This window comes from Toxotes jaculatrix, chromosome 13, assembly GCF_017976425.1.
Source record: "Toxotes jaculatrix isolate fToxJac2 chromosome 13, fToxJac2.pri, whole genome shotgun sequence".
NCBI classification, from domain to species: Eukaryota; Metazoa; Chordata; class Actinopteri; family Toxotidae; genus Toxotes; species Toxotes jaculatrix.
Genome location: NC_054406.1, coordinates 18,598,181 through 18,622,110, shown reverse-complemented (window position 1 = coordinate 18,622,110; position 23,930 = coordinate 18,598,181). Strand labels below are relative to the sequence as shown.

Here is a 23,930-nt window from a genome sequence, read left to right as displayed (position 1 = left end):
CAGTTGTTTTGAAGGACTTCTAGCCTAAAAATGTACATTTTCTGTTATCTAATCCAGGGTGACCCAGGTACAAAGGGAGATAAAGGACATTCAGGAGAACCAGGTATGCCTGGAAACCCTGGACCCCCAGGTAGAAAGGGCCACACAGGAATGATGGGCATGTCAGGACCACCAGGAGAAATAGGACCTCCTGGGCCACAGGGACCTTCAGGAAACCCTGGTCTCCCAGGCCCAAGGGTGAGTCAAAACCATGAAAAAAATAATTAGAATATGAAACAATGTTGATGCCACGGCAATATGCACAGATGATTGAGGTTTAGGTAGTAATAACTGACTTAATCATTAACATCTTTGTTGTCTCAGGGAGAGTCAGTATCACTGGAGCAGATGAGACGGCTCATCCAGGAGGAGCTGGCAAAACAATTAGATGGTGAGGAGATGATTTCTTTTTGGGTCTCATCCGGCCTCTAGATCTCAGTGAGCTATCTGGTCTGTTTGGGCTAATTTAGGATGAGATTTAAGTCCCTTTTCCTTTGTGTCAAAGCCAAATTGGCTTACCTCATGGCTCAGATCCAGCCAGCCCACGTGAAGAGCACAGTCGGCCGTCCAGGACCTCCAGGCCCTCCAGGTAAGGACGGCGGTCCTGGACGACCTGGCCCCCCTGGAGAGCCTGGCATGCCTGGGCAGAATGGAGGAGAAGGACCTAGAGGACCCATGGGCCCTAAAGGTAGGACAAAGACTTGTACTGAATCAGTGTTCTTGCTTGTGTGTGTGTGAAGTGTTTAAGGTTTTTGTTCCTTCATGGAGCCACAGCTCTCGCTGAGTCAGAACCGTTTCAAATGTCAGTGTTTCCAATCATTGGTGCAACTTTGTGTCTCCAGGAGAATTTTGTCATTGAAATCACTTTCTTATCAGCAAACAATATCATGTAGTACCGTAAAAAAGGCTGACTTGGAATGATCTATATCAAACAGTAGAGAAAAGAAAGAACATTTGTACTTAGAGGAAGAGTTTGACATTTTGTGAAACATGTTTATTCTCTTTCTTTTCAAATGTTAGATGAAAAGATTGATACCTCTCACATATTTGTATGGTAAATGTCTCTATGAGGTAAAGCCAACAGAAAAAAACACTTTAAGTACGACTGTTCTACAGAGGCTTGGCACGTAGACACAGGGATGTTCCTGATGTTCCAAACAGTCCTCCCATTTATTTCAAAACTAAGGCTGCAACTAACGTCCAGGCTTATGTCTTCAAATGTTTTGTCTGTCCAACGGTGAAAAACCCAAAGGTATTCAGCTTCCAATGATATCAAACATAAAATCATTACATCGAAGAAACTAATACCAGAGAAGACTTGGTATTTTAAAAAATGACAAACAGTTTTTCTGAAAACTGACAAATCATTGTAGCTCTATCAACAAAGGTTTTCCACTGTCCAAACTTTTTGGACAATACTTGCTCACTAGCTGTCCACAGTTAAAGACACATGCACTGCACATTTAATCACATACACTAAAAGACTGGAGAAGTAAAGAGAGCTGCTGTGTGTATCTGCTGACTAAGCTCTCACTCCCACTCACTTTGTCCACGGCCCAGTGTGTTGTATAATTCCCTAAAATGTTATATGTCATAAACCAATTTCAACACACAGTGGTACAGAATTGTTCATTAATAAATAAAAGGGCTGATAACGAGCAGAAATCATACCGACTGTTTTTGTTTTCCTGTTCCTTTCCAGGTGAGAAAGGAACAAGAGGAGAGAAGGGAGAACCTGGTATTGGTGAACGAGGAGAGCAAGGCCCTCCTGGCCCGATAGGTAGGAACCAGTCTCTTACACACCATGTTCATTATTATCAGGTTGGTTCCACCTAGTCCCTGATTGCTCCTCTTTCTGTTCTAGGTCCAGCCGGTCTGCCTGGTTATGGCAAGGATGGAAGTCCAGGACAAGCCGGAGCCCAGGGAGAGCCAGGAAACCCCGGCCCCCACGGTCAGCCTGGACCTCCGGGTCCACCTGGCCAATGTGACCCCACCCAGTGTGCCTATTATGCCAGCCTGGCACAAAGACCCCACACCAAAAACGTCAAGGGGACTTAAGAAAGAGGAGACACAAAGAGCTTGAAGTCTAGCTGTATTTATGAACTTGGTTGTGTCAGTCTGAATCAAGAACTTTTCCTTTTGAAGATAACCTCAGTACGGAGGGCTGAAGCAATATGTGCTGCCGGTCAGATTCTTTGTTTTGTTTGTTTTTGGTATGAAGCTTGGGATGGATTGGGATTGAGCATCGGGGGACTTTTAAGATTTAATATGGGGTGAAGAGGGCAGCTAAGCGTTTTTTTTCCCCCCTCATTTGCATGCTTGCTGTAAAATATATAGGGAGATAACAAGGATGATGCGGCTCCCTCCTCTTAAAACCCCCATCGGGAGTGAAGATTTGGGATTCTGATATTGTATCGTTTCATCAATAATTATCTCAAACGTACAGCCAGGCATTTTTTTTTTTTTTTTCAGAAATATGTCAGCATCACGGCCTTTTTTTTTTTTTCCTCCCTCACACCATTTTGCATCAGTTACCCCTCGAAGCCCACACTGTACTACGTCAAGCCATCGCTGTCAGTTACTGCTCACTAAATTGATCTCTCGCTAGGGATCTTCTGCCACTCAGCTGGTAATTACTCAATCAAGGGAATTATCTGTTTTGTTGTCACTGATTGGAAAGGGGGGAGGACAGACAGGGTGAGGCACAATCTCAAATACCAATAGTGATTTTGTGTAGGCGGAGTGTTAATGAGTTAGTGTGGAGAGTGATGAATGACCACATTTGTGCACTTCTTGCCTCCAAGCTGTTAGCCGTGTTCTTATGTAGCCCTGTTTTTGGATCATATTAGCAGCCCAGGACGGGCAGAAAAACAGAATCAGTTTCAGAGAAAATCCACCTTTAAATAAATCGGAAATTTGCTCAGTTTGTTAAAAGTAAACACGTCGGATTTATTTAGATAGAAATGAAAGGTTTTATTCTGGGAATAAACTGGAGGCAGTGAAAATTACATCTGTCACAATCCATAAATTGGAGTCTTGGCAATGTTCTTTCAAGCTTTGGGAGAGATTTGAATTCTGGTTATTTGCCCAAAAAAATACAACACAGTATCCGCGCTATCAATTTTGTATGAATTTGTATCTTATCTAATTTTGAAATGAAAGCCATTCAAATTCATTTCCAAAATATGAACGACAGGGGGTGTATGAATAAGTTATAGATGCCGTGTAATTGTTTGTTCACCCACAGGATTCTTATTAAACCTTAGTCTAAAAGACAGAAGTCGAGACAGGAAGAGGTGTCACAGTTAGATTTGTACTTTTATGTTTAATGAAGTGGCTTCGGCCTTTCTCTCTCTCTGAGGTGTGCATGGACTTGAACAGTGAACAGCTTTGAGGAGGTGGTATAATTGCTGCCTTTTGTTCACCTTTCTTGAAAAGCTGCTTGTTTCACACTGCTTCCTCTAAACGTGTCACTTCCTTTCTCTTCAGTGAGCTTTATTAAGTGCGTATGCAGTGGCAGGGCCCGGGCTACTCAGCCCTGCTCTGAAAAGACATTGCTTCTTATTCGTCCCCTGGAACCTAAAATTGGAGAGCTGCTTCCCTGCATCCTGATGACCAGAGCATTGTGGTAACCATTTGAAAGATGTTTTGCCTCACGTCCCTCATGGACCAATTACACTTCTCCCCAACCTCAGACATACTGGCCATCTAGAACCTAGTAAATAGCCTCCACGAAAGTTATCCCATTTGTCTTCCTTTTAAAAACACGAACAAAAGCAGAGGGAAAGTGGGGGGGTTTAATTCTGAAGAAGGATGCATGCGAGCTTTTGAGCTTGTCAAGACATTCAATGCAACAACAGGTCAAAGGTTATTGCTAAATGGGCCAGTCATACTTTTTATCACCTCTTGCTCAGGTTGCCTTATGGAGGGCCAGATTTTATTCCTAAAATCTGCCAACACAGTCCTAAGACTGTATGACCTACCAGTCATACAGTCTTGTATGACTGGTAGGTTTTGGTGGCTAGTATTTGCTTATGTTAGTAAAAGGTTGAATTTAACATTTACCAGTACATGTACATTTAATCAACATAAAGTGTCTTAGTAAAGTGTTGGGTCATCATGTCTCACCAGAACAGCTTCATTGCTTCTTGGCATAGATTCTGTAAGTCCATGGACTCTACTGGAGGGATGACGAACACCCTTCTTCCAAATATAAAGGTATCCCTTCATTTGTCATTTTGATGTTGGTGGTGGAGACTTCTGTCTGACACATTCATCCAAAATCTCTCACTGGTGTTCAACTGGATTGATATCTTGTGACTGCGAAGGCTTTAGCATATGATTCACATGATTTTCCTTTAGTTTGTCACCTGTTTGTGCCTGAGAAATGTTTATTCATCACTAAAACTACAGTTGCAAATGTTTGCAGCTATGGCACACAGCTACATGTTTTCATTGTAAGTGGTAGAGAGCAGCTTTAAATGCAGTGAAGTTCAAATGTACAGTTAGTTCAGAATCAAATTTGGCCATAAACGGGATTGGAATGAAAGACCTGCTCTTTCAGCCATGCCATTTAATATACCTGTTAGCTGCTTTTCTGTCAGTGGTTTACTATTGAACAATCCAACCGTATCAGTATTGGTATTTCTTAGATTTGTAAATGCTTGTTACAGCCAATAGTCTGTGTTACAGAGTGGGATAGTAAGTTGCTACACAAAGCTTAGTATTTTGTAATGCATATAGGCCAATTCAATCAGAAAAAATAGCTTATTTGAATAATGAAAAATGTATCTTTCATTATTCAAATTATCTTTTTTTTTTTCTGATTGAGTTTTTTTTTTTTTAAGTTATATTGATAAATTATTCACAATTTGAACCAATACGAATGTGTTTTAAAGCATTAACTAAATTTTATTAACTGGGTTTCCCCATTTTTTTCCTGATAAATTGGTGCTAAAATATTTTAAATAAGTAGCATATTGTAAGTATTGGAAAGACACATGTACTGTACTGTATAATAAAGAATGGAACAGATTCATTTTGTAATACAGGCTTTGCTATGTTTTTTGAATTAGTGCCGGCTTCTCTTTTAACATGGTGCTCAAACTATATGCAGCCCCTCTAGTCCTGTTGTGACTTTACAGATCGTTGTAGTCCTGGCAACGGTGTGCAAAGTGTTCAATAAAAATAGACTTTAACCATTATTTATCATAAAAAGGAATGTTAAATATATACATCACAAATGGATTTTTGTCATGACAACATTTATTCAGACTATTTGCAGGATTCGGCTCAGTTCTGTCACTTATAGATTTAAATTAAGGTTCCTTTTAAGTATAGCTGTTCTTCTGCTATCCATCATGTTTAATATCTGTAAGCTGAATATGTAAATTAATCCCTAATCTTTTGCTGAATCAAATTTTATGAACCTTGTGCATCCTTCCATTTATGCACACAGCTTAAAATTCACTGGCTGTAAGCCATGATACGATCTATTAAATCAAAGGGATGTCCTTGGGATGGCTGCTATGCTAACTCTTTTCTGCAGCTTGGTAAAGGTCATATTTGATCTGTGGATGTATTTGTTTTGTGCAGACAGCCGTAGAGATGATGTTGACTTTCTTTTGTAACCAAGCAACAGTGAAATGCCCTCCTGAATCCACATTATATCCATAACAACCTAGGGACCTTGTTTTCAATACAAAACCATTTTACCGTAGAGCGGCTGTGCAATTTCACTGATTGACCACCTTGCTTTGTGAATACCAATCTGCTTAATTCTCTTCATCATGCTGTGTAATAATGTGACTCTGAACTTCAGTACTCCCTAAAATATCACACAATTGCTGCAGCCGCTTTAAGAGAGATTGTGTGTTGTGAGTAAATGACAGTTTTAATTCAGCACTATCCAAAACATGTCACTTTATTACAATGTTTGAAAAAAAAAAAAAACATTAATATGACAAAATCAGGTGAAACAAATTTAGGATCCTAAATTAAAAGGCACATTGTTGCAGGTCTGCAGACCTCTTCCACTACCAAATTGTGTTCCTAATTGGCTCATGACTGCAATGAGAATTAGTGGGTCAAAATGGCACCTGATTTGCTGTTACATTGAACTAGAGAAAATGTCTTCTGTGAGCTTATTCAAGAAATTAAAGAGTACATGCATGCAAGTGGAAATCAGAGAGATGTACCTTTCTTTTTTTTGTATTTGCTTTGATGAGGGTTTATTATGCTTTGATGAAGATACTTAAGGAAGGTCAGGGGTCAGCAGCTGTAATCGGACATCTCATGGGCCTGCGGGCCCGTCGTCAGGTGGAGGACGTTGCTTTGGCATCAGTAGCAGCTATCTTTGAATATGCACCCTCAGATAAGCTTTCACTAAAATCACAAACAAGTTAAAACATCTATACAGTATTCTACAGTTGTGTCTTGTCCCTGTTTTCCTTTGTGTCTCTTAGATCCGTGGTTCAGATGGGGACATCTGAGAATTCCCAAAGATCTCCACGATCCGACTTCTGAGAGGCCCTTAAACTTCGTCACGAGAGGATGAGATCTGGAATGTGTCAGTGAGCTGTGATGTCTCATGGGTTTTTGTAGCTGGCAGATTTCTTTCCGCTGACCATATAGAGAGGTAAGGTAGGAATTCGGCCACAGGTTGATGGGTCACAAAGGCCGGGTGGTCCTGAGGGTCCCCTTGGACCAGCTGCTCCTGGGACACCAGGACTTCCTGTCTCTCCACGTTCTCCATTTTTGCCATCCTTGCCAATGCCAGGGGCGCCTGGTGCACCTGAGGTGGAGATACAAAACAAGTTGAAATAACAGTACAGATCCAAGCCAACATGGGCTCACTGAAAATGGGGAAAAAAATATATTAGATCAATGTTTGTAGGACCAATGTTTGTGACCATGAAAGTTGACAACACATTTTGAAAATCATGTCCACAACCAGCTCCATCCTCTGTATTATTGAAATAGAAATTTGTGTCTCAACATTTTTATGACCCAATGTTTCCCCTCAGCAGATATGAATATGCTGGAGTCATGACATGAATCCTTACCTGGTGCACCCGGCGCGCCTGGGCTTCCTTTGATTCCTACCCCATCCTCTCCTTTGTCTCCTTTGTCTCCCTTTTCCCCAGCATCACCTGCAGAAGAGAAGCGCACATAGAGGACGCACAAATTAATGCTGAGATGAAATGGAGAGACATACTGTTTTCACAGTTATGGGGATGTAATTAGGGAACTTAATGACTCCACTCTAATTCAGCCTTGTTTAGCGAATCATTGATTGTATAATGTTATGCATGGGTGAATCCCTTCTATCCACAGAGCACAGTAGATGACTTCTTTCAGTGTGCTGTGGAAGTGTGAAGACAAAGGCATACTGCCGGGGCTCACAGACTTGTTTTCTCAAAAGACTTCATTTAATTTCTTGCCAGTACATTCACTGTAGCTCTGGATGCCTTCCAAGAAAATAAAGGAAAAGCAAAAAGCTATCACAGCAGCACAGCTTATCTATCACTGTGCTGCTGAAACACATACAGTATTTGCAAACCACTTAAGGCTTTTCTAATGAATGCTGAAGCCTGCAGCTTTGGTTGTTTGAGGACTGGCTTTGTTGGAGATCAGTACTGAGTAGTGGAGAATGGGTTTGAAAAAGCTTACGGACCTCTCTTGCCTGGTGCACCTGGTAGTCCAAAGAAGCCTGGAGGGCCTTTGGGACCCATCAGCCCTTGAGCTCCTGCTGCTCCAGCTGGTCCAGGGGGGCCAGGAGGTCCTGCTGGTCCAGGGATGCCAGGGGCACCAATGGCTGCTGGCTTCTTCAGAAGCTCTTTCTTTAACTCTGCTAATTGCTCTAAATGGACCGAGAACAGATTAATTCAAAACACTAAGAATTTTCAAGTATTTAGATGTAATGACACAGACTTGTTTTGGGTTAAGAAATGATAAGATCAAATTAAAGTGAACAAACTGCACCTTCTACAACGGCTGAGCACATTTCCCGAAGCTTCTCGTCACTCACTTTTGGGCCCTGTGAATTCAGGAACATTAACACTTAACAAAGTAACTGACAGTTGTTCCAGCCAAGACTATAGATTTGTACAATTTCCGTCAATGTAGATATCATCTATCACATATAGCCTGCATTAGCAGAATACACAAACTGAATCATGCTGACATAAAAGCAAAAATTAGAAATAAATAAGTAAATAAATCTCTATACATGATAATACTAACAGTCTACATGCTACAAGAACTCTAAGACGAAGTTAAAGTTACAGTGAAATGGAGGTTAGACTGCCATGTGGGCAGGGTTTAGTTACAAAAAGGATTCAAATCAGATCCTTCAGATCTGAGCAAATTGTAACTTACAGGTAGACCTCTGGGACCTGGTGCTCCAGGAAGGCCTGGTTCTCCCTCCAGCCCTCGAGCTCCCATTGGACCGGCCAAACCCTCGTGGCCTGGCTGGCCCGGTCTGCCATCAATCCCTGCTGCTCCTCTTTGGCCCTTCTCTCCACGCTTAGGTTGAAAAAACAAACCATTACCACCTCACTCTGACACTGACAGGACTACAGCTATGGCCATTACTGTTTTTTTTTTCCAGCAGTACTTCATTTCTTCTTTCCATTACATGTGTAGGGGTTTCATCAAGACACAAGGCACAAGATCAGCTAGTTCACATTATTACACTCATATACAATGCAAACCAAAATAGCAAGTGTTACAGCACAGTTGTGTAATTATCTATTTCCATGTGAAAAGATTGTTAGGCAACATTTCAGAAACAAAAGTGTGGGCTGAAGAACAGACAGTAGATTTTTTTTATACCTCTCCTTTGATTCCAGGAACACCAGGTGGACCCTGCAACATACAAAGCTCTGTTGATTTCCTTTAAATCCACTAACAGAAATGTATTGTTGTGTTTTCAACAGATACGAGTTCTCAAGACAAAGCTTAGCTCCACGTACCTGGTCTCCCTTCACCCCAGGATCTCCTGCCAGACCTGTGTCCCCCTGTTCAAATGAGTAACATGGTGAGTGACTGTTGAAATGGCTGTGAAAGGTCATTCACAGGTACATTTAAACAAACACAGAGATTATTTTAGTTCTTACCAGACTGCCCTTTGGTCCCACTGGTCCCATAGGTCCCTGGACAACACATGGAAAAACATTATTTACTTTGCTGCACCTGCAGACTTTCATTATGATCGATGTATTAAAGTAGCAGAGAGAGATTTGTCTAACCTGATCGCCTTTGAGTCCAGTATGACCCTTCATTCCTTTGGCACCAGTGTCACCTTTGTCTCCTTTGTCACCCTTGAAATACAACATTTTATATTGTCAATACAGGTTTACACTTTATATTTTTTTAAAATGCTGGTAATAATGTTTCTATGGTATCTTTTCATCATCATCATGAGCTGATTTGTATCAGTATCAGTTTATGGAATTTTATGATAATAATGTCTCACCTGGATGCCTGGAGGACCTGCAGGCCCCACTGGTCCTTGTTTTCCTGACTCACCCTGGAAATTGATTATAGATACAGTTAAGACATCAGCTACAGCTCACACATCCACTTTGAAATACGTACCTTAAACCTCTATAGGAAAAAGGGCAGCATCCATTAAAGCATCCATTAAAATACAGAAATCAACAGAGAAACGTGAACTGAAAACTTAAAATCACATCCACATAAATGGAGAGTAAATGTGAACTCACAATTGCTCCTTTGTCTCCAGGTTTTCCATCTTCTCCATCTTTTCCAGGCTCACCCTATTTGGAAACAAATGGCTCTGGGTGGGTTTGAAAATCTCAACAGATGAATATAACAAGAGCATGATAGGAGGTTTAATGGGGTAATCTTACAGTCTTTCCGGGAAGTCCAACTGGCCCGATGGGTCCCTCAGCACCAGTATCACCCTGAATCCACCACAAGAAAGGCACAGAATTAGTTATCACATATTGTTATTTCTATCAGCTCAAACATTCAGCCTGAGAGTTCTTCTGAAGTTTACTGCCGCAATAAAATTTTGGATATACTTTGTGGACATGCCTCATTAAATACGAGATGATTCCAATTACCTTTGCACCAGGGGGTCCGGCTACTCCCTGCTTCCCTGGCAGGCCCTAAGAACAACAACACATCATATGAAAAGAAGCAGAAAACTGAGGTATCGTTGCTGCTACACTCTTCATTCCTGTGAATGTGATGTGAGTGTGTGTGTGCATTTGAAAGTAAAAAGTCAATGAGGTAGCATCAAAAACATTTACATTTTTTACTTGCAGTTGTGAATAGGGAATGGTGCTTTTTCAGTTCTTACAAACCTGTGCTGACTTATGTGTAATGGTTAATCTACATTACCTTTAAATATATCATGACAAAAAAAAAGACAAAAATATATTCTTACTTCCAAATACAAAAATAATGTATGTAGTTTATATAAGCACAGATAAATCATGTAAAAACTTTGCCTTGTGGAAATATAAGAAAAGACTGCACATCTTCTTTGGGGAAACTGTGAGATAAGGGTATAAAATACAGTGCAGTCTGTTTCTAGAGCCAGTTTTACCATTCAAGCCATATCTCTAGCCTCTCACCTCACAGCTTTACAGGCACTAGTAGACGTGATCTTGGCATCAGAGTTTCCTTCCTGCTGGTTGTTTGACTTTCATGTTTTATTTATCTGACCTCCTGTGTTTGCTCAAAGAGGAGCTCTGTCCTCTATTCATTTTCCCTGCGTTCACTTACTTTGCAATAAAAAGAAAATGCTCCAAATTCATAACTAGCAATATGACATATAGTTGATGAGAACTGTCATAGAAACACAATGAATATAAATGATGTTGAACTTACCGGAATACCCACAATCCCCCTGACACCAACAGCCCCAGGAGTACCAGGCTCTCCCTGTTGGGTAGATGCACAGTTTATGCATACAAGTATAATATTACACATTTGGACATAGTACACATTTGGACAGGACAAACAAATCAACCTTCCTTAACAGATAAACATTTAAAGCCTTATGCAATAAACTCAGTTCAGTATCCACATGGGTTTTGCTGACACAACATTTCTTGGTCTGGTATGACCTCTAGTTTATGGTGGATAATGTTAGCACAATAAACAGACACTGCCACACCCACGTGGTGTTCAAACTTTAGGCTGCAATTAAGTGTGTTAAGTAAGTTTTAGTGTGCCATGGTGGTTTAAACATCGTATCACAGGATTTATACTCTAAGAAGTCAAATAAATAAATGAAAATTGTTGAAACTCAGTATGTGGAATTTTTTCGGAGGCGAAAATGTTGTATTGAATATTGGAACAAAATATTGGCTGTCACCTTAGCGCCATCAGCTCCAGGAAGTCCATCCAAGCCATCTGCTCCAGGCTCTCCCTGTAATGTCACACTATGCAATTATAACCCAGTCACTGGCTAAACAATGGTGTACTAAAGAATGGATGAGCCACAATGCAACCAGCATACTTACAACGTCTCCTTTTTCCCCTGGAGGTCCCTGCTCTCCTTGAGGTCCCACAGCTCCCTGATCAAAATCAAAGCATTGTTCTCAAAACTGAAACAGTGTTTTAGGTGATGCGATGCAACAGAATCCAGAAGTCTTGAACTCACATCGTCACCCTTGGACCCCTGCAAGCCCTGACGTCCACGGATTCCTTCCACACCCTGGGAGAAGAGATCAAATCAAAAATACATCAGGAGAGCTAGTTTTCAGTCACTTTCTGCCCTTTTGTTGTTACAGGAAATGTCAAAGAGCAGAGGACGTAGAAGTGATGAAACTGAGACTGCTTACAGGAGCTCCAGGCGGGCCAGTGGGTCCTGGGACGCCATTGAAACCAGGAGGACCCTATGAACATAGAGGAGTCAGTATTTACCCCTAGACATAATTTTACAAATGTTTGAATTATCACTGTTGCAAAGAACTATTGGAGTATGAGCCATTTTGCAAACACCAACATTTTTATGAAAAACATCTATTAAATATATTTTTTAAATGTGATGAAGCTTTGGTTTAACTAACTCTGTCTCCCTTCTCTCCCGCAGCTCCAGGGAATCCAATGGGCCCTCTTTGACCCTGCAATGACAAAGGAGCATTTAAAATATACTGTAAATATCACTTCTCCTCTGTAATAATGCAATAATAATACAATGAATTGTAAGGAATGAGTTCCCTTACATCATCTCCCATGCGACCTGGTGGTCCCTGGGCACCTTGTGCTCCAGATTCTCCCTGTGGAAAAAATAAGCAAGAACAAATTAATTAAATTGTGAGAAGAGAGATAATCATATTAAGCAGTTTATAGGCTGCAATCACATCAATTACTGTATGAGCAAGTTATTTTTGGCATCAATCTCTCTCTATACATATGACCTGTTGCTAAAAATAAGAATGCACACAGTGACTCAAATGTCAAGGTAAATGACCTGTTAATGGAAATAAACCTCCTTTTCTTGAAAAGATATTTCTGTTCTCACTATCTCACTTACCTTCTCTCCAGGCAATCCATCTTTTCCAGGCTCCCCAGCCATACCTTTGTGACCCTAAAGGTAACAATGAATGTAGTCAACAATTTTATATAACTTATACAAATATATTAGAATCTTATTATATATTATATCTTATTATATTCACAATTTATGATTTCCCCTTTTTTTTAAAAAAAATCCAATTTAAATTAAAAAGCCTAAATGAACGCCAGAGGCTTCACCTGTGAATTTCCCTCACTGCCAGCATGTTAACATGTAAAATATAAAATCTACATGGATTGAAATTCATAATAGAGACAGTGTTGATGGGCATATCAATAGTTTGGCAGTTATTTAAACAAAGTAGCAAACAAATGCTATTTGGGCCTGACGACTGTCAAGACAGTTACTGGAAATTATGAATATCAGCCTAAAACCAGGGGATCACCTGAGTAGTTAGTTCATCTTCTGGAGACGATGAATGACTCTACAAAATTTAATGGTAATCCATCCAATGTCTGTCACGATATTTCAGTGTGGACCAAATGGTGGACTGAGCAACCAAGACTGGCAACTCTTAAAGCCATGCCATTTTGCAACAGAACATAGTGTTAAGGGACAGAAATAACCTTGTTGTGTCAACTAATAAACAGCAATTATTTTAATTTAGGAAGCCACTGAATTCACATTTACATTTACATTTTGGTTATAGTTTTGGATTTCAGGGTGATGAAATCACTGAACATCCTTCATTGACCTTCCTCACCTTCATCCCTGGTAGTCCAGCCATTCCCTGAGGTCCAGCAGGGCAGGCAGCAGGACACTACAAATACACACAGAGAGGACAGAAGTGAGACATGGGACACACCCGACAGCCAAGTCCTCGATGACTCATTCTGATAAGAAATTCCCTGTCACCAAACCAACTGCCATGCATCCGGGAAAAAATTTGGTAGTGTTTGGTAGACAGTAAAACACTCACAGGTTCCCCACTTCCCTCATTGCTGGCACCAGGCAGTCCCTAGAACAAAGCAGAGTGACATCTAAAACAGCCGCGGGGGTTTAGATGTCCACATTAGTCCACCACAGCAGAGATTCCCAGAAAAGAGACCGTAGCATGCAACATTATCACAAACTCATGATTTCACATGGAAATCTGAGCACTAGAAGCACTTGAAGAGTGTCCAAATAGAGATGACAGACTAGTGTGAGGATGATTAGGGCTCCAGCTGTACAGCAGATGATCAATATACAGATTGTGGCTGATATTGAGCTTTAATTAAGAGGCATGCAGATACTGATCATTCAACCTTGCCAACTTTGGCATGATACAGTGAGCGTCTGTGGATGTCTGATGACAGCCACAACAGGATCCAGGAAGTATTTTCACATTCCAGTGTCTAAACTTTGTTTAAGAGGCTTTTTTCTCCAAATGTCTGAATGTCAGTTAAAAAATGACATAGGCAAAAACTGAAAATCCAAAAGATCTGCATGTGCATAAGGCTGCATAAGATTTATGAAAACATGAAATGTGGTAAATTAAGGATAAATTAGTAGATGTCATCCAAACATGGGTTAGATCTAGTTCTTACCACAGGCCCTGGTGGACCAGGAGGGCCAGGAGGCCCTTGGATGCCGGGTCCCCCTCTGGGTCCAGGTGGACCCTGCACGTACAAGAAATATTGTCAGAACAGAAATATCAAATAGTTTTATGATGCTGTAAAAATCTATTTAGAACTTGTTTGGAAACTGTTTTTTTTTTGAGTGATAACCTAGTAGGTGGTGTATATATATATATATTTATATTACATAACTGTTATTACATAATTACTGTTGTAGCATATGGAGCTAGTTTTAACCATATGTTATTACGAAAGGGTCACAGATAAAAGAAAAAAAAATAGGACAGGGCTTGCCTGAGGAGGATCTGTTGTTCAAATTAAATCAAAGGGAATTGTGGTTTCAGTGTAGTGGGTTTTGCAATTTTATTGATTTTTTTTTTTTTTTTTTTAAAGGTTCAGCGGATGTGCACAGGAGTAATCTAACGTGATCTGTCCAGAAACGTGATGAAGAGCTCCATCCTGACAGTTTTCGTAAGAAGTCACAAACCAAAAAAGTTGGAAACCACCAGTTTAAACTTTTACAATGCATTATACTTTGAAATCTATAAAATCTTAGCTGTAAAATACATGTAATGGAGTGAAAAGAACTATATTATCAAGCTGATGGGGATATTACGCTTTATAAATCCAGTTTCAAAAAAGCATTAAGTTCCTGTGTAGTCAGACCTACTTCCACACTTTGTTTTAGCACTGTGCCAGTGTTTGAGAGCCAGATATAGTCTATATTATCAAATGTAGTTTATAGTCAAACTATAATAATAGTGTAACTTTAAATACCTCAGCTATAAACATGATGCCAATCAGTCGCGTTCAGTGTTGAGTCAAATTTTGGCTGATGCCAAGGATACTCCCTCACACCTACCTAAGTGTGAAGCACCTTGAGCAAGCAACAGGAAGCTGGCTGCAGTTCACTTAACAGCCACCGGTGTCATTAATAACAAAGGTTTTCTGAATGTTTCACGTGGAACTTGTGTAAAAGTACTTAATTACTTTCCACCACTGACTACTTTCATGTCGGTGCATCTATTCAATTTAAAAGTGTTTTTGTGTGCTTCAATTTAGAATCTGACCTCAGGCCCAATGTTTCCTTCATCTCCTGGGATTCCTGGTTTCCCTGGTGGTCCCTGTTAAATACAGAGACACACACCGGTTAATGCAGCAGAACATTTTCTGATAAGCTTATAAGTTTCACTTATGTATAAGTCTGAGAATAAACAGAACACAGAAGACGTAACAAACACATACAGCAGGTCCTTCACTTGCTGGGCCCTGGGAAACAAGAGACAGAGCAAGATATACAATAAGTGTAAGTTTTAGTAGCTTCTTCATAATCATAATACAGTGTCATCTACATGCATGTTGCTTTAACAAGAGTGTTTTCCCACTTACAGGAGGACCTGGAGGTCCAGGAAAGCCAGGAAGACCCTGCAAGGAGAGAAATAAATCAGTAACATTGTTACTATATGTTAAAAAAAAAAATAATAATAATAATGATAAATTATTATTATTTTTTTTATACAAATGAATGCTTTTGAAGTGATCAAAATGTTTACTCACTCTCTCTCCTACAGGCCCTCTGGGGCCCATTGGGCCAGGAGAAGCCTGCAGACAACAACCACACGGTCAAATAAACATCACACATTAAATGCACTCAGTCATACACACTGCACACACACACCTTTGTGACAACTTTCATTGGCACTGACTAGATTCATTCATAAAGTTAATCACTAGTCCTGAAAGTGCGTACTAACTCCTGTAAACCTGACTTTGCTCATATCTGTTTTTAGAATAGAAATAGGGCCTGGAAGCGTACACACAGAGACACACACAATCATACACACAGTACAGTACTGGCAGATATCACAAAGAATGTGTGTCAGTGAATGATGTTTCGTACAGCAGCTCCTGGAAGACCAGGCACGCCTCTCTGTCCAGGAAGACCAATCTCCCCCTGCTCTCCTTTGCTGCCCTAGGAAACAGACACAACAAGAATAAAACAGCTTCATCTTCTTCCTGAATCTCCCCGCACTGTTGCTAAGATACACAGAGACAGCGAGAGTCAGCATTTAATCAATTGAAGGTGGGCCGCTCTCAGTGTTTCTTAGGTCAGCGACAAGCCAAGCTTGTGTAAGGCTATGCAGATAACAAATGAGCCAGACGGGAACAGAGCTTCGATAAATGACAGAGACACCAGTAAACCCGCTGCCTCCAGTTAACCCTCAGGTTCAATCAGTAACACCTCTTTCAGGTCTGTTATGTATCAGTGCAAATACATTGTGTCGGACTGTTTGTTGTGTTGTCTGTGAGAAGAACAATTCAAGATACAGTCCACTGCATCCTAGAGGCAAATTTGTACAGAGGTTGCAGAGTGAATGATAACATTTGCTTTCCTTCCTATGCTGATGACTCGGCTGCCTTTGAAAATGGTGACCACCTACTTGAAGTAAATACCCCACCATGGTTGGTTTTGTTAGCAATCTACAACTTTCTTTGAAAATGTTTGTGACTTTGTGTCAAGCAGCTTTGTTGTTGTTGTTGTTGTTGTTTTAATTCTGGAAGAAGGGATACAGAAATTATGGATCTAGAAACTACAGTAATACGCTATTGATCTCTACATCCACTGCAGATTACGACTTCGCTTCCTGTCCCACCATATGTTCGAGTCTGGCTTAAAGGCCTTGCTTAAAGACCTGTGTAGAGCTGTAGTGTGGTTTAAACATTTGCAAAATGTATGTTGACTTGTTGACAACAAAGCTTTATTGGAATTTCAGCGTAAACATTAATTGGAATACTAGCACTGGGGACTCAGGACAGAAATTGTAGTACATTGAGTCACATTGTCCAGGACGAATCTGTTTTGAAATTATGTGAATGCTTAAACATGGAGGTAAAGTGCATCTTTCCCCTGAAGCATCAGATGCCAAACAAACTGTAAACTACACTAAAGGCACAAAGAGAATGTATCAACAGTCTGCAAGTGTTTTGTCAGTGAATCGTTTTGCATTTCATACTTACAGGAGTGCCTGGACTGCCAGGAGACCCTGGAAGACCCTGGGGAGGTGAATAAAACAACACAGTCAAAGAAAGCAGAAAAAAAGAAAAAAAGAAAAATTTGTAGAGAGAATGGCTGTGATCAAAGAGGAAATACTTACATCTCTTCCATCTCTGCCATTTTCTCCTGGGGGCCCTCGAGGGCCCTCTGGGCCAGGGGCTCCTGGGGGGCCCTGGAGTGATTTGTCAGGCTGAGAAAAAAGACAACCAGTCAGCAAATAGGAAATATACTGAAGACTCCATTGAAAAAGAACTATGCATATAGATTTTAAGATGAGACTTAAGATACAGAAATGATAAGTTATACTTGTAAATAGAGCCTCTGAAATATGCACTGTTACAACCTGCAGACATGCTTCTAACTGTGGGCAGTTCACTTCTATTGCATATATCTTTGTGCTAAATGGATTTACAGTCTGACATCATTGCTGGTCACATGTGAAATGGTGCATACATTTATGAATGTCTACTTAAACAAACCTGGAAAAAATAAACTAAACCACCACCATGAATTAGATATAGAACAAAGCATTGAGGCAATTAGACAATCAAAGCACTGGAGTAGATTATTGGCTTAAAAAATCACAAAGCAAAAAGAAGGTAGAGTAGAAAAATAAATACCTCAGCATTGGCATACATCTGAAGAAGCAAGAGAAATCAGATAAAGGGAGAGTTAGTGAAAGTAGTCACACCACCGTCACCAAAAGTGTCAGCAGAAGCGCACCTGTTCATAATCACAGTGGTGAGTGTATCATGCTGTCATTTGAATACACAGCCCGTAGTACCACCAGCACTCCCGATGTTAGCCTGAATCTAATAGAGTGCACCAGGCCAAGAAACATCTCTGCCTACAGTGGGTAGGAATGTCTGCATCTTGATACAGACGTTCAGAAGTGACTGAATAAAAACACTCTGCAGGTGATCCTAAATCACTGCACTGCAGACTTAACACACAAAGAGATGAGAGACAGCAGAGTGGCATTTTCATTACAGACTACTAGTATTTCTCAGAGGCAGAAATCTCATTAATTGTGCTACAGTTACGCTGAAATGAAAGATAATATTATTCATAGGTGCCACAAACCTCACACTACCTAACACAATGTTTGTGTCTTTTTGAGTCAGGATAACATTGTCCTTACTTTTCCCAACTTGTACCAACTTTTCTGAGAACAGAATACCTGTGGTTGTATATGTAAATCAGTCTCTCTACCATCAAATACTTTTTCACTGATTTCCAGTTAGTTTACACTGTTGAATGGTTCCTAATAGGCCTAAAGCTGAAAGACTCCCTGCAGACAAGATGGTTGTCTGATTGCAGAATTAGTCATTTGAGGCTAGCAAATACTGTGTTTTGACAATTTAATACTATTTCAAGTAAATTTGGATGACATTACTTTGATTGATGGCTAATGTGAGGCATCTTTAAAGCCACTTCCACACTACAAAGGGGCAAAAGCTGCCTTTAGAAAAATCTTTCCTTGTCATAATTCTGACTTGGTTGGTTGACATGAAAGACACAGACAAGTCAGAAACTGGTAATTACAATAACAAACTCAGTATTACCTTATTTAATCATGAAATCATCTGACGGAGGAAAGGTTTTTTTTTAGATTTATAATAATTTTAGAAGTGTCACAATTCCACACAAATTCAGTGGAAAGAGACTGAACGCAAATTTGCCTGGGGCTGCATGAACTGACAAACACCCAAGTTCAAAACATTTCAGTTTTAGAAAGATATCCAGGCTTGTTCGTGGGTTTTATGTAGCTACTTCATGAACATACAGAGACAAGAGGAAAAAGGGAGGGAGACTGGAGGGAAATAACAGGAACATCTAGAGTTGAGTCAGCATCCATTTCCAGCTACCTTCTAGCTAAGGTCTGTACAGTGTACTGGCTGTCTGGGGCAAAGTAACACAGACAACACAAACCACCCAGTAATCAAATTTGTGCAAATGAGGCGAGGCAAAAAATCTGCTTCTCTTTCTGTCTGAACACACCTTCCATTTCTAACTTTTAACAGTTGAAGCGATTTTTCTCTATCCAAGTTATTTCCATTAATTGTTTTTTTTTTCTTAGACTACACTTTGTTCAGTTTGCTGTCTGTTCCTTAGCAACAAAGGTGAGGAAAATCACCTTTAATGGCCTTAAACAGCAGGCAGCTGGTCAGGCAGTCAACTGATTATCAAGTAGTAGCAGCTTGTTCCTGCACCAGAGAGAGTTATTTTAGGCTGGACAACATATGTAACCTGATAAATCATTGTACTGCATTATATTGTGTTCATCACTTTTTTAAAAATTGATATCATTACAGCTTATGTGTGTAACCATGTAAAACCCTGTTCTTGTGGTAGGCCACATGTGGTACTTGTGTACTTGTTTTTTTTTTATGTTGCAGGAGGTGCCAGCTGCCATCGACACAGGTGGTACATGCTGTATTCTGTGCTGAATTTAAATGAAAGAGTAACCACAAAAATCTGGATCAGCGCAGACTGTGCAGGTTGGGTTTCTGATCTCACTTTTAATTTGATCGCACTTCCTCTTTGTTATTAAAGTTTGCAGTTAGCTAAATAGCGTTTGCGTTTTTTAGCTCCATGTATTGAGGTTTAAAATGAGATCATGTCTGCCTGGATCTAAACTACTCTGCCTCTAAGAAAACTTTGTAACTATAACTCCAATCTGCAATTACTCTTGATTTGCAAATTGTTTTGGAAGAATGGCAACTTCTGGATGTACTAAAGGAAACTGCTTTGCATTTTGTTACACTTCTGCTGCTCCATCTCAGCAATTCTGCCCTGTTTTCCTTTCAGTATGCAGGAAGCCCAATCAACCTGAATAAAACCACAAACCACAGCAGATGCTGAGCAGATCCGAGTCCTTGTTACTGTACCTCTGTGGCAGGCAGCTCGTTGCAGCTCTCTCTCTGGGCTCTCTTTGGGTCGCAGTGAATCAACATCCACTGGAGCTCAAACTGAAGAGAGATGTTAATGTTACTGCAAATACAATACAAGGCTATGATTCTTTTTCATATGTGACGTTGAATCTTGAAATGCTTCGTCATGGTGCAGTTACTTCTTTGTAGTTTTGAATTAATGCCCTCTATATGGGCTGTTGAGCTTGATTTTCCGCCAATGGGATTTTCTGCTGGGATTAAGTTTTTTTTTTTTTCCCCACTGGAACCCAGCTGAGCAGCTTTGCTGTGACATCAGCACTTTAGAATTATAGCAGTGCTCAGCACACATATAAACCTGAATGTGTTTGTTCACCATTTCACCGATAAAGCTAAAGGAGAGTCAGTGAACATGATTAAATGCTGTATGCAATTCTCCATCCTCACTTACCACTACAGAGGCGTCAGGATCGGCATCCAGTCGGCCAATAAGAGTGTCTCCCTCTGTGTTGATAGGGCCTTTGCCCTTGATGGGTTTCTGATCCACGGGCTGGCAGTCCACATACAGAGTGACCTGGTCGTGCTCCACGCCGATCATCACCTTGTGCCACTTGGTGTTGAAGAGCACAGAAAGACCTGGGAAGGTGACGGTCTGCAGGTTGCCATCGGCCCCCATCAGGAAGTATTCCAGAGCCTGCTGGTCGCCGTTCAGCCTCAGTCCAGCTTGTTTGTTGCCATCTTCATCCACTATTTGCCAGACGTTCCACACCTTGTTCACCGTGTTCTTGATCATGCGAAAGGTCGCCATGAAGGAGTACTCGTCTGGGAAGCCACGGGGAAAGTTTAACCTAAGAGGGGAATGGAGAACAGGTGTTGAAAGTCATTTCTCACCCAACCAGGTTACATCTCCCAAAATATATCTGATGTCAAAGTCAGTCCATGATCACAAATTAAACACCGCAAAACTATCTTAAAATTAAAGCTGCAAGCAGCGATGGGCAGGCCCTCGCACCCCTTGCGAGCCGCTGGAGTCGCAGCCAGCAACTCCAGCGTCCTCCTATGTTGAGTTGAGAGTGTGAAGGTCATCCTGATTATCTGTGCAGAGCAAACATGTAATTTGGTTTAATGGACAGGGTGTTATTTGTAAATTACTTTAGTGCTGTTTAGAGTTTGTGTAGACATTTCAATGGTTATTTTCAGCCACATGTTAAGAATACCAGGATGTCCTTGGTTAAATATATCCTGGTATTTGTGGATATATATATATATATATATATATATATATATATATATATATATATATATATATATATGAAAAAGTTAACTTTAGTGGACATTTGTACTTTGAGTGAGTTGTGTTTATGTGACTACATGTATAATGTGGTTACAAGAAAGTTGCACGTTAAGAAAAAGTATCATGAAGTTTGTCAGAAGATAACTCACGCAGTCAGTGTTCAGTTTGAGAGATGCTGATGAAGGTTAATGGAGCCTGTTGTTAAAAGTTATACATTGCTTTTCCAAGCATTGTATAATTTGTATTTTAACCATACACATTTCATGATTAAATGTAGGGAGGTGGGACTTTAGCTGAGTGGAACTAGTTGTTTGGTTCAGTGGTGTCTTATGATTGATTAATGATGTCTGTGGCCACACCCCTTTTATTTTGTGAATTCTGCCAACGTGTGAAAAGATGAGTTTAAGTAGACATTTTTGCCATGATTTGGTAATAGTTAAAGCTTTGTATAATTTGTATAGTGTGTTGGTTTTTGGTTAGATTATTTATCTGCATTGTAAGATGAATTATCTGTGCAGATAAAACATGTAATTTGGTTTGATGGACAGTGTCATTCTAACTAGATATGTTGATAACAATATTTAAGAAATGCTGTTGAAACATAGGTTTTGCTTTACCTTTACATCACTTCAAAAAGCAAAAGGCACTGGTTATGGTACACCTAGTACACTAGGGTGGGGTTCAATTCCCTGCAGTGCCCTGCTAATAGATTGATGATGTAAGAGCCACACAAAATCCTAAATCTACACAGCTTGTCATGACAACTCCATGTTAACACATCTATGTAGAATGTATGTATTTCCATTATATAGCTCACATGGCACACTGACATAGACATTTATGGCGCCAAGGTGCACAACTGCACCAATACCTCCACTATCTTCTCTTCTCTTCTTTCCAAAAGTCCTAATCTCATCTGCTCTCCAGATATACAGAGAAATACACATGTACAAAAAACATATCTTCTCGCCCAGTAGGTGCTGTATGTGTGTAGCATTAAATGAGCATGGCCTCAAAAAGTGCCAAAAAGCATCGTAGTATAGTAAGGCTTCAAAATAGGCCAAAAAAACTCATAAAAAACATCATAGTATAGTAAGGCGTCAAAATAGGCCAAAAGAAGTCATACTTTAGTATGACCTCAAAATGTGCCAAAAAAGGTCAAAGTAAAAAAAAAAAAAAAACGTCATAGTATACTATGGCGTTTTTTTCGGGCAAAAAAAGTCAAAAAAATTTTTGTCCCCAAAATGTCATAAAAAACGTCATAGTATAGTAAGGCATCAAAATCGGCCAAAAAAAGTCATACTTTAGAATGTCCTCAAAAAGTCATAAAAAACGTCATAGTATAGTATGGCATCAAAATCGGCTAAAAAAAGTCATACTTTAGAATGTCCTCAAAAAGTCATAAAAAACGTCATAGTATAGTATGACATCAAAATCGGCCAAAAAAATTCAAAATTTTTTTCGACCTCAAAATGTCATAAAAAACGTCATAGTATAGTATGGCTTTTTTTTCGGGCAAAAAAAGTCAACATTATTTTGGCCTCAAAAAGTCATAAAAAACGTCATAGTATAGTATGGCGTTTTTTTCAGGCAAAAAAAATCAACATTTTTTTTGACCTCAAAAAGTCATAAAAAACGTCATAGTATAGTATGGCGTTTTTTTCGGGCAAAAAAAGTCAAAAATTTTTTTGGTCTCAAAATGTCACAAAAAACGTCATAGTATAGTATGGCGTTTTTTTCGGGTAAAAAAAATCATACTTTAGTATGGCCTCCAAAAGTGCCAAAAAACGTCATAGTATAGTAAGGCGTCAAAATCGGGCACAAAAAGTCATATTTTAGTTTGACTTCAAAGAGTCATAAAAAACGTCATAGTATACTATGGCGTTTTTTTCGGGCAAAAAAAGTCAAAATTTTTTTTGGCCCCAAAATGTCATAAAAAACGTCATAGTATAGTAAGGCATCAAAGTCGGCCAAAAAAAGTCATACTTTAGAATGTCCTCAAAAAGTCATAAAAAACGTCATAGTATAGTATGGCGTTTTTTTCGGGCAAAAAAAGTCAACATTTTTTTTTAGCTCAAAAAGTCATAAAAAACGTCATAGTATAGTATGGCGTTTTTTTCCGGCAAAAAAAGTCAACATTTTTTTTGACCTCAAAAAGTCATAAAAAACGTCATAGTATAGTATGGCGTTTTTTTCGGACAAAAAAAGTCATACTTTCGAATGGCCTCAAAAAGTCATAAAAAACGTCATAGTATAGTATGGCGTTTTTTTCGGGCAAAAAAAGTCAAAAATTTTTTTGACCTCAAAAAGTCATAAAAAACGTCATAGTATAGTATGGCGTTTTTTTCGGGCAAAAAAAGTCAACATTTTTTTTAACCTCAAAAAGTCATAAAAAACGTCATAGTATAGTATGGCGTTTTTTTCGGGCAAAAAAAGTCAAAATTTTTTTTGGCCCCAAAATGTCATAAAAAACGTCATAGTATAGTAAGGCATCAAAATCGGCCAAAAAAAGTCATACTTTAGAATGTCCTCA

General features: G+C 39.7%; 2 protein-coding genes across 3 annotated transcripts in view; one reads left to right on the top strand and one right to left on the bottom strand.

Annotated features, from left to right (window-relative positions):
• Positions 1–5,073, top strand: part of col22a1 (collagen, type XXII, alpha 1) — a 51,955-nt gene extending 46,882 nt beyond the window's left edge. For both annotated transcript variants that reach the window (XM_041053653.1, XM_041053652.1), the window contains 5 exons: positions 58–237; positions 364–430; positions 545–727; positions 1,742–1,819; positions 1,904–5,073. In XM_041053653.1, the coding sequence (XP_040909587.1) occupies positions 58–237; positions 364–430; positions 545–727; positions 1,742–1,819; positions 1,904–2,097 (702 nt within the window). In that variant the 3' untranslated portion in view covers positions 2,098–5,073. The remainder of the gene's footprint in view (positions 1–57; positions 238–363; positions 431–544; positions 728–1,741; positions 1,820–1,903) is intronic.
• Positions 5,074–6,589: 1,516 nt separating this feature from the next.
• Positions 6,590–23,930, bottom strand: part of LOC121192113 (collagen alpha-1(IX) chain-like) — an 86,072-nt gene continuing 68,731 nt past the window's right edge. Inside the window, exons 5-38 of the mRNA XM_041053676.1 lie at positions 20,555–20,951; positions 20,104–20,184; positions 17,833–17,850; positions 17,313–17,402; positions 17,176–17,211; positions 16,058–16,129; positions 15,715–15,759; positions 15,547–15,582; positions 15,403–15,426; positions 15,228–15,281; positions 14,128–14,199; positions 13,518–13,556; positions 13,302–13,358; positions 12,557–12,610; positions 12,246–12,299; positions 12,090–12,143; positions 11,862–11,915; positions 11,681–11,734; positions 11,541–11,594; positions 11,393–11,446; positions 10,903–10,956; positions 10,131–10,175; positions 9,915–9,968; positions 9,768–9,821; positions 9,518–9,571; positions 9,291–9,362; positions 9,159–9,194; positions 9,015–9,059; positions 8,875–8,907; positions 8,419–8,565; positions 8,023–8,077; positions 7,715–7,900; positions 7,104–7,190; positions 6,590–6,832 (exon numbers count right to left, since the gene is read on the bottom strand). Coding sequence (XP_040909610.1) covers positions 6,627–6,832; positions 7,104–7,190; positions 7,715–7,900; positions 8,023–8,077; positions 8,419–8,565; positions 8,875–8,907; positions 9,015–9,059; positions 9,159–9,194; positions 9,291–9,362; positions 9,518–9,571; positions 9,768–9,821; positions 9,915–9,968; positions 10,131–10,175; positions 10,903–10,956; positions 11,393–11,446; positions 11,541–11,594; positions 11,681–11,734; positions 11,862–11,915; positions 12,090–12,143; positions 12,246–12,299; positions 12,557–12,610; positions 13,302–13,358; positions 13,518–13,556; positions 14,128–14,199; positions 15,228–15,281; positions 15,403–15,426; positions 15,547–15,582; positions 15,715–15,759; positions 16,058–16,129; positions 17,176–17,211; positions 17,313–17,402; positions 17,833–17,850; positions 20,104–20,184; positions 20,555–20,951 — 2,527 coding nt within the window. The 3' untranslated portion in view covers positions 6,590–6,626. The remainder of the gene's footprint in view (positions 6,833–7,103; positions 7,191–7,714; positions 7,901–8,022; positions 8,078–8,418; positions 8,566–8,874; positions 8,908–9,014; positions 9,060–9,158; positions 9,195–9,290; positions 9,363–9,517; positions 9,572–9,767; positions 9,822–9,914; positions 9,969–10,130; positions 10,176–10,902; positions 10,957–11,392; positions 11,447–11,540; positions 11,595–11,680; positions 11,735–11,861; positions 11,916–12,089; positions 12,144–12,245; positions 12,300–12,556; positions 12,611–13,301; positions 13,359–13,517; positions 13,557–14,127; positions 14,200–15,227; positions 15,282–15,402; positions 15,427–15,546; positions 15,583–15,714; positions 15,760–16,057; positions 16,130–17,175; positions 17,212–17,312; positions 17,403–17,832; positions 17,851–20,103; positions 20,185–20,554; positions 20,952–23,930) is intronic.